Below are 16,754 nucleotides of genomic sequence, written 5' to 3'. Positions count from 1 at the left end.
CTTTGGTCTAAATCACTGACCCTCTCGGGCTGGCTGATCGGAACGTCAGCGGTTCGAATCCGCACAAGGTGAGCTCCCATTGCGCTGTCCCAGCTTTTGCCAACCTAGCAGTTCAAAAGCATGCCAGTGCAAGTAGATATGTACCACTGCGGTGGGAAGGCAGACGCCGTTTCCATGCACTCTGGCACTCGTCAGTGTCCTGTTGCACCAGAAACGGTTTAGTCATGCTGGCCACATGTCCTGAAAAGCTGTCTGCGGACAAACGCCAGCTCCTTCGGCCTTAAGTGAGATGAACACTGCATCCCATAGTCACCTTTGACTGGACTTAACCATCCTGGGGTCCTTTACCTTTAACTGGCATGTGGCCCCTGGGAAGCCCTTTGGCTGTAAATGATTCCTTGCCCCTGTTATGAGATATACGCGCCACTGTATCAGTGTCTGGGTATCCTTGTAGAATAGCAATGCCTGCAGAACAGGCGAGTTGCAAGGTTAAAGAGGAGCGGGTGTAAACATTGCCTTGGTTGCTGCGCCCACCGCCGGAGTGTGGCCCTCAGGAGCTTTGGCCCCAAAGGACCTGACTCAAGTTCCCCACCCTGTGGCAAGGATTCGGCCTAGCGTCGCCTGATGCGCCACGCAGGTGCCCCACGACCCCCAGCAACCTATGCCTGGCCCTTCCCCTGCCCTGTTTAAGTAAAGTGGGGTTTGGGACTGGCTGGGAGGTTTGGGCAGCTTCGCTCCTGAGGCGGCCGCGTCCCTCCCCCCCTCCTGCGAGCAGCTGCTAAAATCCGGCGCGCGGGGGTGGGGGGGGGAGCGCGGCGATCCCGCCTCCCAGTGGCGCGGAGAGGGCGGGCCGTGGCGGCAGAGCGCGGCTTGGGCAGAGGCGAAGCCGGCGTCCCGGCTCACTTGTTGCAGGATGGGCTGCAGGCGCGGTTGGCCGAGGAGGCGCAGGAGGCTCCGGGGCGCCTTCCCGGCGCAGGCACCATGGAACCGGGCGCTGGCTCTGTCAGGTAAGCGCGGGGCTGCCGAGGTAAGCGATGGAGCCGCTGGCCCGAGCGTTTGTTGTTTGGTATCCAGGCTGCGGCGCGTCTCTTCGGACTCCGGCGTTGCTCTTTCCTGTATCTCGACTCCCTCTCCTGCCTTTTCTCCAGCGAGGATGGGTGGTGGGTGCTTTTCCCAAGGAAACGGGAACGATAGGCGTCGCCTGTTGGGTTTTCCTCCCGGTTGGGGGGCTGCTCCTTTAACCCCCCACCCCAAAGATCACGTCGCCAACTTTGTTGCCCAGGCTTGCCAAAAACTTAAAATGCAGGCTCCTCCAGCCCGGCCCTTCCTAGTCTCTCAGGGAACTGAAGAGCACTATGGTTGTTGTTTTTCCACCGGATGGAAGTTGGGAGCAGGAGAGAAATGCAGCTTTAAATATTTTACCTTGTAAAAGAGGCGTGAGTCTGTTTTTTTCCCCCAGGGTCGTTTTTTTTGCCCCCCCCCAATTTTTTTTTTATTGTGTGTTTTTTTAGTCAGTCGTGTTTAAATTTAGGCTGCCTTGGGTCCTGCAGTGCGAAAAGGTCGGCTGGGCTAAGCAAGATATAAAATCAGTCAATCCATTAATCCATTAATAAAATCCAGCTTTTTCAGACCCAGAACTCACCTTTAACTCATTGGCACTGCAGCTGTTGTGATCCACCTTCGATCAGGCTGTGTGAGCTGGCAATGGGTCGCTTCCCACCAGGGAAGGCAGCTGGTGTAAGTAATCTCACGGGGCTGAGAAACGGGTAGGGTGGAAGCTGCCTCAAACAAAAGTCTTATCTAGTCTGGCATCCTTTCCGCCCTCTACCTAGATGCCTTTGGGGAGCCCAAAAACAAGAGCATGAGGTCTGTAGTCTTCTCCCTCTGTTGTTTTCCTCCAGCGACTGGTATTCAGAGGCAGGCAGCCTGGGCTCCTAACATGTATTATTCGGATTGTAAATGGTTTTAACTGATTCTAATGGTTACTGTTGGTGTATTTATAGAAGTATTTCTGTGCTTTCATATCATAAAATAGGGTAGTGAGTACAGAACACCATTAAAAGCAATACAAAGAATAATTAAAGTGACTGCAGATGCTTAATTAGACAAAAGCTTGTCTGCACAGAAAGGTCTTCAAGAGACTCCTGAAACTTTGCTAGACTAACACAGCATGGGACCAACCACTAACTTCTAGTTGGGGCCAGTAAGGTGTCTTTGACACAGGGATGATACTGTATTTTTACATTGTTGTGACCCACTCAGAGACCTTATGGTGAAGAATGGGTAAATAATAATAATAATAATAATAATAATAATAATAATAATAATAAAATAAATAAATAAATAAATAAATAATGCTGTCATGGCTAGTATCTATAGATAGCCTTATTCCCATAGCATTTGTCTGTAAGAGTCCTTTGCTGATCAAGTTTTAGCTGCAAATAACAACTTCCACTTTTCCTTTCACCACTTTTAAGGAGAAGCGTAGTGCGATCCTCTGTATGTTTGTTCAGAAGTTTTCCCTACGAGTTCAGGAAGACTTGCTTCCACAAGAGTGTGTAGGGATTGTAGCATTAGGCTTACTTTGGAATAGGAGCCTCTCTGAGTAAGTTCCATTGGGTTACTTCATTGGGGCTAGTTTGAGTAGACAAGTGTAGGATTGTGTTGTTAAGCTTGCAACACAATGCACCAGGCATTATTGGTACTGTACCCAAAAAGGTTTTTCAAATGATACACTTTTTATTCTCTCTTCCCATCACACACACACCAAAAACCCGTTTGTCTTCCACTTACCATATGTACACATCCTTCACTCTTCCAAAATCTGGATGTGTACTTACTACAAAGAAACCACTTGTCCTTCACTGCTTACTGTTTGGTGCAAAGTGGGTTTGCCATGCTGTTCTGTTGTTGAATGAGGAGCAGATAAAGGGCCATATGATGAAACCTTTGCAGTATCAGTTTTTATATACACATACATTTGTATTTGGCTAAATCTGTTGTGTGTTTTTTTAAAAAAAAGAATATTCACAAAACGATGTACATAAAAGCAAAAGTAAAAAGGTAAGAAAGAAAGCCCATTTTGCAAAGAAGTAATATATCAAGAGGTTACCAGGGTAGCTTGTCCCTATTCATCCTCTTGGGTAGGTTATTTGAGAAATGTGACCTTTTGACTTGTGCTTAACTTTGGTCTCTGGCTTCCCTGCCTGCAACTCACTAAGAACTGCTATGGGAACAGTTCTGCAGCCTCCAAGAAAGTGAGGTGATGAAGGGCAAGGAGGATGGAAAGAGAAGGGAAATTATATGGCTATTAATCAATTGTTTTGGCATTGTGATGGTAAAAAGTGACCTATCTGTGGGAACAAATAAAATCATTATTAACGTAGCTTTAAAAAGCAACATAAGCAAAATATAGGTACCTCCTGCCAAGCCTCTCTCTTAATTTAGATCAAGGAGTTGGAGAGAGGCAAGAAAATTTTGTTACTCATGTAAAGCCGAATCTTATAATATACACACTTAACCTTGAAGTGATTATTAATGGCACTTCTGAGTGGAGGTGTTTAGGATTGCTCCATTAGTCTTCATCCCTGACTAGGGGAAGAAAAACAAATGGTAAATCCCTTATCCCATTTACTTCGGAGTAAGCCCCAGTGAATTCCATTAAATGGACTTCTTGGTAGACATGGGTAGGGTTGCACAGTAAGGGATTAAACCAGTGGCCGCCAAGAAGTGCGTTTTGGGTTGGGATCTGGAGGAAGAGAGTGAGGTAGCAACATTGCTGAGATCTTTAGAAGCTGGGTCACAAATAAGAAGTCCTCAGTTTTCTGTGCAAACTATTATCAACATTGATTTTGCTTCTCTTTTTAAACAAAGGCAAATCTGCCTTTAAAGCTTCTTATTTTGGATATTTGAATGGTTGAGACACAACTGATCTAACTAAATTGGAGTAACTACTCTTGCTTAATAACATAACTACCATGCTAACTTGGACCATGTTTAACACAGACCAACGTTCTTTGCAAGAACCCAACAGGCATTTGGTGTTTGCCTTGGGCTGCCATCTCCCTTGTGTCCATCCCTGATACAAAGAACCAGCTTCTGCTCAGGAATATGAAAAGTGTGAACCCCTCTACCATAACAGCACAAAACTGGGGTACTATCCAAAGCTCTCACAGCTTTGTCTTTGTTGTTATTGTTGTTTGTTGTTGTTCACAGAGATTTTGAAGCATAGAATTTTGGCAGGTGGCAAGAGTCAGGGAAGACGTTCATCCTTATGAGATCACTACTGACTCTCTTGCACGTTTGTCTGTGCGCAAGAAAGCATGTTAAGAGGGTACAGGCCAGGGGGCTTGCATGGATGGGGCAGGCTACACAGTGACAGTAGGCTCTTGGCATATTGGCTGTGTCTGTTTAGCGGTGGATAAAGTTTTAAGTGTTAGAATCATAGAATTTTTGGAAGAGTTTTTGAAAGTTGAAGAAAATTTAATCTGTTTTTAGTATGTTAGCTTTTGTATGTTTCAAAGTACTTTGCTATTTTTTCTTGATCTCGCTGTTTCATCTTTTGGTAAACTGGGTGGGGTTTTTGTTGTTGTTTTACACAATCAAGTGGTGTATAAATTTTATAAAATAAGTAATTTAGTCATTGATCCAGATCAATGCACATATTAGTCCTGGGCTGAGCTTCATCTAGAGCAGTTTCCCAAACTTGGGTCTCCAGCTGTTTTTGGACTACAACTCCCATCGTCCCTAGCTAGCAGGAACAGTGAAAAGGGATGATGGGAATTGTAGTCCACAAGCAGCTGTTTGGGAAACTCTGATCTAGAGTAGCTAAAGGCACCTCCAACAGCTAGGCTAACTCTTGCCTCCCCAGCAGCACTATGCAGGAAGATTTTCCCCACCTCCCTGGGAACAGTGACTGAAGTATGCTCCCCGCCAAGCCTAATTGTAGTGTGAGGGGCACTTTGGGGTGGGGCATTATGTACCTGGCCCATATGACTTGCTTAAAGCAGTCCTAGCATCAGTTGGCAACCTCACCATAAAGGAACTGTGCCATTTGAAAGCACTCGTGTTAAGTAAAATCAATATGGTATGGCTGGACTAGATTATCCAATGTACCCCATATGTACCAATGTACCAATAACTTCTGTTTTTTCAGGTTCCAATGCAGTGGATTGACAGCATTTGCTACAAGTAAGTAATCCTTTCCTTGCAGTATATGTGCTTTGATTAAGGAAGGGATGCTAGAGATTAGATGCCGAAGTCCTGAAAACTAGTTCAGAAACTTTAGTTGGTTGGGTGCTTTCCATTCTCCTTGCAGTCTGCAAAGTATAAAAGCCTTATATTGGTAGAAATGTAATTCTAGCAGCTGTCTGAATACTGATAAGGTTTTCTGCTTTATGGGATCTGGTACCACACATCATTCCCAAGTGCAGTTCTTATTGAAAATGCTAAGAACTCCAAATGACTCAGACTGGCATGAATTAGCGTTGCTTCCTTCCCGATGGACATATATTAGTACATGCACATCAGCAAATCAACCTGGTGCCAAGAGGAGAGATGCCTCCACTCATTCCAAGCTCCCCACAGCCCAATGTAAGGCAGTTTGGAGTGCTCTGCCCATTTCAAATATACTTTTTTATTATGTCCAAACAATAGGAATATATTTTTCTATTGACGTTAGGGAGACACCCCAGGAATTCCAAATGGCCCTGGTTTGAGATAGCATTGGGCTTGGAATCGTGCACATAGGCAGGCACAGCCAAGCTTCATACTTTGGGAAGTTTCATCCTTTGGGAACCCTACTCCCAGCTATTGTGTTTACCATCCCAGTGAATTTTACTTGGTTTTCTCTCTTTCATTCTGATTCTCTTTCTTTCCTTTTTTGCCAGGGTTAGAATTTGAAAAGGGACCAGCTTTTTGAGGCTCCATGAACAGCTCAAACAGCCGCCTAGAGAGGCGGAAGGAACAATGTCATGCCAGCTGCAGTATAAATTACCAATTAGAAAAGCTGTCATGGGTGTGTTTCATGTGAGGACAAAGCATGGGCTGTTTACGACCAGAAGGCCAGAGGGATGTGCATATGCACGCCTGCTGCTCCCATAAAGATAGCCTTTATCTTTCTACTCTAAAATAGCCGCAAACTTTTATTAAGAGTTTGAACTTTTTTATTTTTGAATAGAAAGGATGAAACTATTAACACAAGCCAAATGGTGTTTGCTCAAAGGGGCTTTGTAAAAATACAAAAAAAATCAGTTTATAGTTATTTGGGGTCTGTTGAATTGCACCTCCTAAAAAGTACTGCATTACCTGTTTGGTGTGCTCAATATTGTAATCCATCTTAATTGTACAAGGGAGCGATCCTGGCTCCTGTCCAGGAGAGGTGACGCCACAGCTGCATTCAAAGCCCTGCTGTGAAAGCCAGTCAGGCTGCAAGGTAGGGGTAGGCGATTTCTTCCCCATTTTGCAGAAAGAGTCAGTAGATGAGAGATGAAGTTGCTGAACTTGGGCCACAGTGGGTCTCAGCTCCACCCCTCCCTGCCACAGAAATACCTCTATTCTGTGGATCTTATATGGTAGGGGCACGGGTGGCGCTGTGGTCTAAACCACTGAGCCTCTTGGGCTTGCCAATCAGAAGGTCGGTGGCCACGATGGAGTAAGCTCCTGTTGCTCTGTCCCAGCTCCTGCCAACCTCTCAGTTCAAAAGCATGCCAGTGCAAGTAGATATATAGGTACTGCTGCGACAGGAAGGTAAATGGCGTTTCCGTGCGCTCCGGTTTCCATCACAGTGTTCCATTGCGCCAGAAGCGGTTTAGTTATGCTGGCCACATGACCCGGAAAGCTGTCTGTGTACGAACCTCGGCTCCATTGGCCTGAAAGCGAGATGAGCGCCACAGCCCCATAGTTGCCTTTGAATGGACTTAACCGTCCAGGGGTCATTTATCATCTTACCTTTCTGTGGATTTATGCTAGCTGTTGCCAGTGGGGATCTCTTTGATGGCAGTTTCCAACCACCTCCAATTTTGGTAGGTGTACTTAGAATATATACAGCAGTGAAGGACCCATATTGGTGGATCCCAGAAAATGGACACAATCGCTGCTTCCTAACCCCTTCCAAGATGGTGGATTGAGGGTTAGGATTGCTCTGTGAGGCTGCAGTCATGTGCATACTAATCTGGGAGTAAGCCCTGTTGAACATAGTGAGCTCTGTTGAACAGGATGGGACTTACATCTGAGTAAATAGGCATAGTGTCACATTGTAAAGCAAGCAGGGATGAACAGATCAGTTTATTTCCAGTGCATATCAATTTTGTGTGCTAATTCATAAGTCAGTTCTGTCCCATTTTTGCATTCTGCACCTTTTTTGCCATCTGCAAATTTCATATTTAAATATGTGTTTTATATTGGTTATCCTAAAGTACCGGTATTTGTTTATCCGAGTATTTATATATGGCTCTCTTGCAGAACGTCAGGGCAGCATATAGCAATACAAAGACCTTTAAAAGCAACACAGAACAATCATTAAAATTTTCTTAGGTCGCTAGTAATTTTAAACCACTGCATAGGACTGTTAGCAACCCTGCCCCCTCCCCTGCACAGAGAACATTGGACTGTATAGAACTTAATTATTCTCATGGTAGACCTGTTGAGATCAATAGACCCAAGTTAGTCATATCAATTATTTTGAATGGGTGTCCTCACTCAGCTGTCAACCCTCCCTGCTGTTTCCCTATGCTGTAATAAGGGAATTTCCCGCAAAAAAAGGAAAAGGTTGACAGCTATGCTCTGAGTAGGACTAACATTAGATGAAATGATATTTGGAGAAATACGAAATCTAAGTAAAAACTTCATTTCAATCACACTGTATTCTGGAAGGTGAGGATCAGGTTTGTTCATATTCCTTAAAGCAAGTACCTGGGAAATTAGCTGAGTGAAGCAAACGTAATGATATGGAATTGATGAAAGTTATAATAGGTACTGTTTCTTCTCCCCAGCTCCTCTCCTCTCAATTGAAGCAGTCAGTGGCTACCTGTAGATTGGTTGGGATATTGATCATCTGGGCTTTGTCCAGAAAAATTACTTCGGACTTGCAGATACTTTAAGCTTAAAGAGAAATGTGTTAATTTTTTTTAAAAATGCATCAAGATAGAGAATAGTGAGCTATGTCATGACTCAAGCTCATTAGCCTAGCGTTTCTTACCCTGGCAGGCACAGGGACGGTACTTTCCAGTTCCGATGCTGCCATCTTTTTAACGAGAGATGCCTGGAATTGAATGTCTTGTGTGCAAAACCATGCGATTTAAACCTTGGGCTAAGGCCCTTCTTACCTCGAAAACATCTTTTTAAAATATGCACTCCCCCTTTTTTTCTCCCAGCTCAGTGGGGGTGTCACAAAATCTTCACACAAAGAAGAAAGCCAAAAAAAAAAAAAAAAATGAGGGCAAGGGGGGTGGGGTGGAGAGAGAAGAATACAGCTGCGTACACCAAAGGATGGGGTATTGTTGGTGAAACCCATCTGAGTAATAGCTAGGGAAACAGGGCAAGTTGCTTTGCTGCATTCACACATAGGAAAATTAGGCTTTTCAGTAAGATATAATATTAGCATACTCCCCCACAGGAAGGTTGTACAGGAAAACAGGAAGCAGGTGGTAATTACTGATAATGGGATAATTGTTGTGTTGTGTGATCTCTACCCCCCTCCTGCCATTTTGATTTAGGAGCTCCCCAGAAAGATAGTTTTAAGCATGTTGTATCTAAGCAACACTGCAAACGGTGCCATCTTTTGTTTGCCTTTTGCAATGACACGGGAATGGGATTTGCTTTATGTGCATCTAGGACATCCCCAGAATGGGAAACAATGATTCTATCACTTTTATTCTTGCCTTCTTCAAACAAAACATAGTTTGGAATATAGCTGTTCTGTTTTGCACGTGACACTTCTAATTTGCATAGAATTTGCATGACACTACTGTACCTATTTTACAGATCGGGACCAGAATCATTTCAGAAAGCAGCCACAGATTTCCAGCCTGGGGGAATCACACGAATCTTTCCCCTGGGATTGGAGCTCCCCGGGGCTGCTCGTTCTGTGGTTAGACGTCACTCAACTGGCCCTGACCATCCCACTGAATCCTTTAAATGTTAACCATAGCTACTCCTGCATGGCTGGGGCTGTAGCTGGCAGAAATTGAGGCTTAAGTCTGGGGAGAGCCTGGTTCAAATCTCTGCTCAGCTATGAAGCTCACTGGGTGACCTTGAGCCAGTTACATTCTTTCTCTCCCTACCTCATGGGGTAGTTGTGAAAATAAAGTGTGTGTGTGTAAGAATTTGTAATTCACCCTGGGGTCCTTAGAGGAGAGGTGGGATAAAACAGTAAAACTTGCTTAAATGCTCTAAAGCAACCACATCCAACCTGGTGTCTTCCAGATATTTTGGACTACAACTCCTACCCAGCTGACGCTGATGGGAGTTGTAGTCCAAAACTGTTGGAAGGCACCAAGTTGGGGGGGGGGGGAAGGCTGCTTTAAAGGATTGAACCAAAAGTATTTTACACTTTCAGGATTGATCTCAAATCCATGGCATCGGTAGCTAGGCAACAAATAAACAGCTTACATTTCTAGGAAACTCCTCCTGACACACACATATAACGCTCACACTTTGCTTTGAGATTGCTGCGAGGAAATGAGGCCTCTGGAATAATTGGTGCAGAGCCAGATGGCAGCATGTGCAATAGCCATGCATAAAGGCAGCATTTAGAAACAGTTTCCCTGAAGTCTTGTCTCTCTTGAAATTGCTTCTTGGGAGATAGACATCTGTTATCTGCAGCATCCACATTGGATTCTCTTCAGTTGTCCTGTGTCTTTTTTTTTAAGGTTTATCAGCACAGGACAGAAGGGTGTTGTCTCAGGAAGAGTGCTAGCTTTGTAAAACACAAACACACACACACACACACACACGCCAACACTTGGCATAGAGAGTTAAAGAAGAAAACAGCTCTTGAAAACATTAGCATCACCTTGCATTTTCACAGAGATGGTGGCTTACAAGAGTTATGTTAAGATCTTGCAGTGAAAGAAAATCTGGTCTGGATTTGCAAACATGAGATAGTCGTCCTGTATAGAGCTCTGGCTTGGGAGCTAGGAGATGCGAGATTTCCCCCCCCCCCTTGTCTTATCATCACATTTCTAACATCCAATGTGCAGGTAATAAAAAGAAGATTAATCTCTTGTGTTAGTGCCATTCTGAGGTTTGCAGAGCATATAGAGGAGCATAAGTGGGTTTAAGAGTTCAATTGTTTTACTTTTGTGTTTGTTGCTGTGTGTGATATCCCTTAATCTGTAGGCACTGAGGCAGCGCTTGTATTATTCCTTGTGTTTTCAAGGTCACTATACAATGGATGGAAGGGCAGACTCATTGGTGATGACTGTGCACTTACTTGCCAAATGTGGACACGCCTTACCCTTGCAGCAAGCCCTCAATCAGCTTCAAGAATGGATCTGCCTGGACGTGCGCCTCTTCCTTGTGTCGGAACGCACTTCTCCCATTAAGTATTATGAGACATACCGCCAGAGGAGCTCCAGGTTCCCTGGGACGTCTGTCCTACTTTTCCTGCATGAGGACTTGGGGGAAGAGCGGATTTTCCAAGTCCACGACTTTTTCCAGCGCCCGCCGTGGCAGCGAGTCCACCTGGAGATTGCCAGCAGGAAGCTGTCCCCCCATGCCCTTGACGAGCAGGACTTCTATGGGCTGGACGAGCACATGCCCGTGTGGGGACTGAGGCAAGTTCATTACGGCACGGAAATCCTGCGTGTTACGCTCTACTGTAGCTTTGATAACTACGCCGATGCAGTGAGGCTCTACGAGACGATCCTGCAGAAGGAGGCAACCGTGCAGAAAAGCAGCTTCTGTGCCTTCGTACTGTATGTGACGGAGAGCATTGCGGTCCAGCTCTGCTTGAAGCAGCTGCCTCTGGGAATATGCGTTGACTCGAAGGAGTCTTCAGTGTTGCAGTTCAAGGTGCATGAAATCGGACAGCTGGTGCCACTTCTGCCTAATCCCTGCATTCCTATCAGCAGCACTAGGTGGCAAACCGAAGACTACGAAGGGAACAAGATCTTGTTTCAGGTATTGCTTGGTTTATAAATGGTGGGCGCAATCTGCAAGGGAAGGGGGAATGGCCGTAGCTCAGGGGGCAGAGCATTCGCTTTGCATGTAGAAGGTCCCCCGGTTCAATTCCCACCATCTCCATGTAGGGCTGGAAAATATTTTTGTCTGAAACCCTAGAGACCCAGTGCCAGTTGATATAGACCATACTGAGCTAAATGACCAAAGGTCTTGACTCAGCATAATGTATGTATACCTGATGAACCTCTGTTTACTGCATTTGATATTGCATTAACACAGCAGCAGACACTGTGTTAGACTGCTTGGTGTTGGTGGTTTCTTGAATTATGATTGTAATGCTCTTTAAATTTATTCATAACCCTTTCCCCCTTTTGCATTTATTTCTTTTAAAAACAGGGATGCCCATCAGAGGCGTAGGAAGGTCAGGTGGTACACGGTGCGAAAAATTTCTTGTCACCCCCCCCATTGATTCCCCCCCTTGCAAAAATGGTTTTACGTTATTTCATATTTTCTTACAAAGGAATAATAACAAGTGATAATAATAATAAAAAACTTTTATTTATATCCCGCCCTCCCCGGGCGAAGTCGGGCTCAGGGTGGCTAACATCAGATACATAACATTGGTATAAAATCAAACAATAATTAAATTACCTCCTAAAAACATCTGAAAATCAAATTAAAGTCTAATTAGATGGCTTTCCACAGGGTTAGGGTTGGAAACAGTAAGTGCTCCAATGAACTGAAATTTCAGCCTTCACGACATAGGAAAACAGCCAAGTAAACAGCTATTTTGGTGGAGGAGGGTCAAGATATTAACCGATATGCATGAAATTTCATATATAGCTATATAATCCCTAGTATAGTAAGATAAGACCTTTGGAGCAAGCATTTTTTTAAAAAAGTTTTTAATGAACCGCCCTAGTAGGGCAGTAATTGTTCCTTGATAATTTGTCACCCTCTCCATTATGGAACATGGGGCGGTCCGCCCCTTACACCCCCCTTGCTACGCCCCTGATACCCATGTTCCTGTACCCCAGTTAAAGCTGAATATTTATTTATGTTGGGATTTCTCTCCTGCCTTCATCCTGAGTCACAATGTTAAAACGATGATTTTTACTCCAACAAAACTGGGAAGCGTATCGCGGAAGTCTAATGGGAATTGAAATTCCTCATACTTGCTTTGCCTTTAGCCATTAAAAGACAAATAACATGCTAAAATGTTTCTGGGAAGTGTCTGGACTTCAGCATGCTTGTAGGCAAGTCAGTTACTATTTTGCAAAAAATAAATCTCCCAGGGAGGGGTTTGTATTACAGAACACACTTTAAGAAAATGCCATAAATCACTGTTATAGCTATACAGTCATACCTTGTGTTGCACTCGCTGCGGGTTGCGTTCGCTGCGGGATACGAACACACCGTACCCAGAAGTACCGAAATGGGTTACTTCTGGGGTTTGGCGCTCACACATGCACAGAAGCTCTAAATCACGCTTTGCTCATGCTCAGAAGCACTGAATTGCATCACACGCGTGCGCAGATGCAGCGGCGCAGGTTGCGAACGCGCCTCTCGCACGGATCATATTCGCAACCCGAGCATCCACTGTATGTGAAAAATGTTTGTGAACTTAACTGCATAGACCAACTCCAATGGGTATGGGAGTTTTGTAGTTTTGGGTCATTAGCAAGAACACCCTCTCTGTCTCTCTTTTCTTGTTTTGCTTGGTCTTTGTACATGGTTGGTATATCTTACTGGTGCCGTGTGCTTCATCTCTTACCAATCTATATTCATAAAAAGACTTTTAAAGTCAGGTGCTGGGAGCCTGTGCCATCTGTATGTTGGACTATAACTCCCATAATCCCTGACTATTGGTCATGCTTGATTGGGGGGAACTGATGGAAGTCCAACATCATCTGGAGGACCACCATGTTCCAACTGCTTTCATAACACAAAACACTTTGGTTTACAACTACATCCAGTGTTAAGGTAAAGCCAAGAGAAGACAAAAGGAAGGAAGAGGGAACATAGAGAAAGTGTATATTCACATAGAAAGCAATCTGGTGATGAAATGGAGTAAGCAGATTCTGACCAAGGGGCTCAGCACAAAGTCTGAGGGCAACCTTGAGATTCAGATTCTGAAGTATGAAATACTTCAGCTTTACACAAGTAGCTATCATTTGAAATCCAGAGATGACCAAGTTGGTGAATCAACTAGGTGAGAGGCTCAAGAGAATTTTCTGTGATTCTAGTTAAGGTGCTAAGCTTATCAAGCATGAATCTGCCATGTAGGTGTGCCAATAGTAACTCTGAATATGAACCTGGGTCCATCACTCAGCTCTGGTGTGCGATTGTTCAAATCTGTGTGTCGCCTTCCATTTTCTCCTCTGTCCATTCAGAGAATAATATTGGTTTGGAGGGTTTTTTAAGGGGAGTTAAGTCAAAATATATTCCTGATAGATTAATAAAGATTGCCATAAGGGCAAGAAATGCTTTCATCAAAAGGATTTAAAGCATTAGAAAGCATGGCCCTCACTGAATACTGTTTTCAAGCAGTATCCTAATGATAGTTCATGTTTGTACGTTCTCACATGTATTTGTTTGGATTAATAGACCTTAAAGTTCATTGCAAAAACCAAGTATAATGCTGTTTCATAACATCACATTTTGTAACAGCAGCATTGTATAGATAGACTAAAAACTATCTATGCCAGTTCCGTAAGAAAAATACAAACATACATAATATATCACTTTATGCCATCTTCTTCCATTATTTTTTGTCCTTCATGAAAGGGATATGATTTAAAATTTCTTGGTAGAAGCCTCTTTTAACTATAGATTTGTGGATGATGGTTCCAGAGGGGCAGGTGGAGACTTGATCACATGATGGATGATGTTTAACCTCATTTTTTTGTTTTGTTTTATAGGTTCAAGGCAGCTCAAAGCACACTGGGAATCAAGACTCCTCTTCCAGTTTGCACAACCATGAACACGAGGAAGGGCCCCCTCACTACCCCTGCAGTCCATCTCCATTGGCCATAAGAAAAATTGCAGTACAGCCCAAAAACCGGACAGTTCGAGCCATGAAGAATAAAAGCAAATCCTCACGAGAAGTTGCATATGCTCCGGGAAGTATTTGCAGTCGCTCGCCAAGCAACTTTTGCTCTTCATCCCAGTCATATAGTCCAGCAGGTTCTTCTCTCCAGGGCTTAGGCCCTTCTCAAACGAACTTGGCCACTAAATTGAGACATTCCAGTCATGAACTCTGGCCTTGTCAAAGGGAGGAGGAGACTAATGTTGACACAGGCAACAAAGTGATCTTTTCCGAATGCAGTGATTCGCCACTAAATAGATTTTCACAAGACATACAGAAAGCACTTCTTCAGTCTCAGGCATCCTGCTGTTTGTTAACGGGATCAGGCTCCACGATCAGCTTGCACTCTGAGGGCAGAAACAATCTGTTGTCATCACATATCGCCAAGACGAATAAAGGGTCAGGACGGGTGCCATCAAGTTGTCCCTTGGGAGCATCCAAAACAAGCCATGGAAATGGAAAGGATGAGGAAGAAGAATTCTTTATATGACTTCTTAAGTATAAATCTTGTTCTAGATTTTATTTTAAGTGCCTTACTTCTGAAATAACACTAAAGAACAATCTGTATGCTGCACAACGACTCTGTCCTTGTGTAGATACCCCAGCTGCCTATACTACCTTTTATGTTAGTGTTAAAAAAGAAAGGCTAAACGTAGTTTGCAAGAGAACAAATAAGGTTATGGACTAGTGACTAATGCTAGGAGTTTAGAAAGAAGAGGAGGACTGTGAGAGAGGTTTCACACACTGGAGGATTACTGTGCAATAGATTGAAACAAGCCATTCATTTCAGTGCTCCACAAGCTCACTAGAATTCATTAGCAACCTGGGAGAGATAAACATTTTCTGCTTCTATGAGCTTTCAGCATCCCTGTGCTGCCACCAGTTGGTGGCACAATATTTCCACATTCTAGAGAGATGCGCTTAGCAATGCAGAAGAACTTCACACTCATGTGACCAGAGATCTGAATTCATACAACAGCATCTCATTTGAGAGTCTCTGGGGAGCTGAACGGCTCTGTTCCTAATAGTTTGTATTTGGCTCCTCTCTGTGAGGGAGCAGCACACTTTGTGATTATGACTTTGTGCTAGGAGCCTTCCAGTCATCGTGATGCTGCAGTTTGCTAACGTATGAATTTTACTTGTTTGGCAGTTTGCGAAGTATATAAACTTCATGTCACACAATGTGAACTGAACGCTTTGGCTTTAGAGCCAGGATTGCTGGGTAACAGATTTAAGTGGCCTAGCCTGTGAAATCCCCTTTCCCTTGTGTGTGCTTAGTCCCTGTTAAAATCTGAATGTATGGGGCTTCTTTCTAGGAGATCTCTTTGTTTTTTATTATACTTGGTAGTGTCCTACAGCTGATTTCTTGCATCGCATGGTGACTATAGAGATAGAATAGACTCACCGGTCTGAGTTTGCGGATATTCCTCTTGATGGGGCTGCCCCCATTTCCTCTCTCCCCTCCCCATTGCCCCTTACACAAGCTGTTCAAAACTGCTCTCCTGCTTATCTCCTGGAGTATATATCCCTGTGTCATCTTTTTGGTTCCCCCATGAATGCTAGGAAGCACAATGTCACTCTATGATATTACTCCAGCTACTGAATGAATCCTGACTGAGCCAAAGGTTTGCTTCTTCTTTTTCTGGCTTCACAAATGATACTTTATAGGCAGATCTAGAGTGCAGGGAAATGGATACCAGTCTCATTGAATGTGTTTTGACCCTATCACATTTCCAGCATGTGTGCCAGAGGAGGAGTTGAATGGGATATGCTCTGTGGAAGTGAAGCCTTGCCTCAGGAACATTAAGGTATGCCAGTATATGAGTGTGTAGAAAATCATGACACGAATGGGTAGGTTGTATTGGATCTGCCTGGCTGGGGTAGGGATTTGCACACCCAACCCTTTGGGTAGGTACCAGCGTTGGCTGTTTATAAACAACTGGCGGCTTTGGAGACCTCCACAGCATGACTGGGGAAGGATGTCTGTCTGAAATGTTAACAAGCTGCTGCCAGCTGGGTAGGTGATACTGAGCCACAATTCGGTATTAGTGCCCAGGCAGCTTGCTTACAACAGCGACCTGAGCAAACGTGTTTTTCTCTGTCTAATTATGCAATAATTCTTGGCATTGTTTTCATAGCGTTCCCCAGCTGTGCCACATTAAAAAATAATAATGCATTGTTGTCATGTACTGCTGTCTCCTCCTATGAAATGTACGGTTCAGCTTGCAGCATTCTTATGGGTGAGGAAAGGGCCTATTCCAGAAATAAAAGCATCATTTGTACTTACAAAACAGGGCCTATATTTTCAAACACGTCATCTTCTGCTGTTTTCACTTCTATGCTCTTCCCCACAACCTCCAATTAGAACATTGTTCAAACCAGAGTCTCTAACAAGATAATAAGTTAAACCAACGAGTGCCCCCACTTGGCAATCTTCAAGGCCTTACTCTGTATGCATGAGGGAAACTGCAGAGTTCTCAGGTGGAAAGTTACCTTAGGAAGGGGGAGAGCTGAAGAGATTATGAAGGCAGTGACGAGAGTTTTA

At 44.0% G+C, this 16,754-nt stretch overlaps 1 protein-coding gene across 2 annotated transcripts; it reads left to right on the top strand.

Annotated features, from left to right (window-relative positions):
* The first annotated feature begins 859 nt into the window (after positions 1 to 859).
* On the top strand, positions 860 to 16,398 carry FAM124B (family with sequence similarity 124 member B). 2 transcript variants are annotated; one of them, XM_033150265.1, is made up of 4 exons: positions 860 to 1,007; positions 5,156 to 5,190; positions 10,379 to 11,121; positions 14,043 to 16,398. In XM_033150265.1, the coding sequence occupies exons 1-4, from the start codon at positions 982 to 984 to the stop codon at positions 14,697 to 14,699; spliced, it is 1,461 nt and encodes a 486-aa protein (XP_033006156.1). In that variant the 5' UTR covers positions 860 to 981; the 3' UTR covers positions 14,700 to 16,398. The 2 variants fall into 2 exon arrangements, with proteins under 2 accessions (XP_033006156.1, XP_033006157.1); XM_033150266.1 differs by lacking the exon at positions 860 to 1,007 and adding an exon at positions 3,819 to 4,153.
* Positions 16,399 to 16,754: the final 356 nt, after the last annotated feature.

This window comes from Lacerta agilis, chromosome 5 (genome assembly GCF_009819535.1).
Source record: "Lacerta agilis isolate rLacAgi1 chromosome 5, rLacAgi1.pri, whole genome shotgun sequence".
NCBI lineage: Eukaryota > Metazoa > Chordata > Lepidosauria > Squamata > Lacertidae > Lacerta > Lacerta agilis.
Note: the sequence above shows the minus strand (reverse complement) of the source record. Positions and strands in the feature narration are given on the sequence as shown.

Bases quoted from the DNA above. Each gene is read 5' to 3' on its own strand.
- FAM124B (XM_033150265.1), top strand. From the start codon at position 982: ATGGAACCGGGCGCTGGCTCTGTCAG. The intron at 1,008-5,155 runs GTAAGCGCGGGG...CTGTTTTTTCAG, and splicing joins CCGGGCGCTGGCTCTGTCAG to GTTCCAATGCAGTGGATTGA. The intron at 11,122-14,042 runs GTATTGCTTGGT...TTTGTTTTATAG, and splicing joins GGAACAAGATCTTGTTTCAG to GTTCAAGGCAGCTCAAAGCA.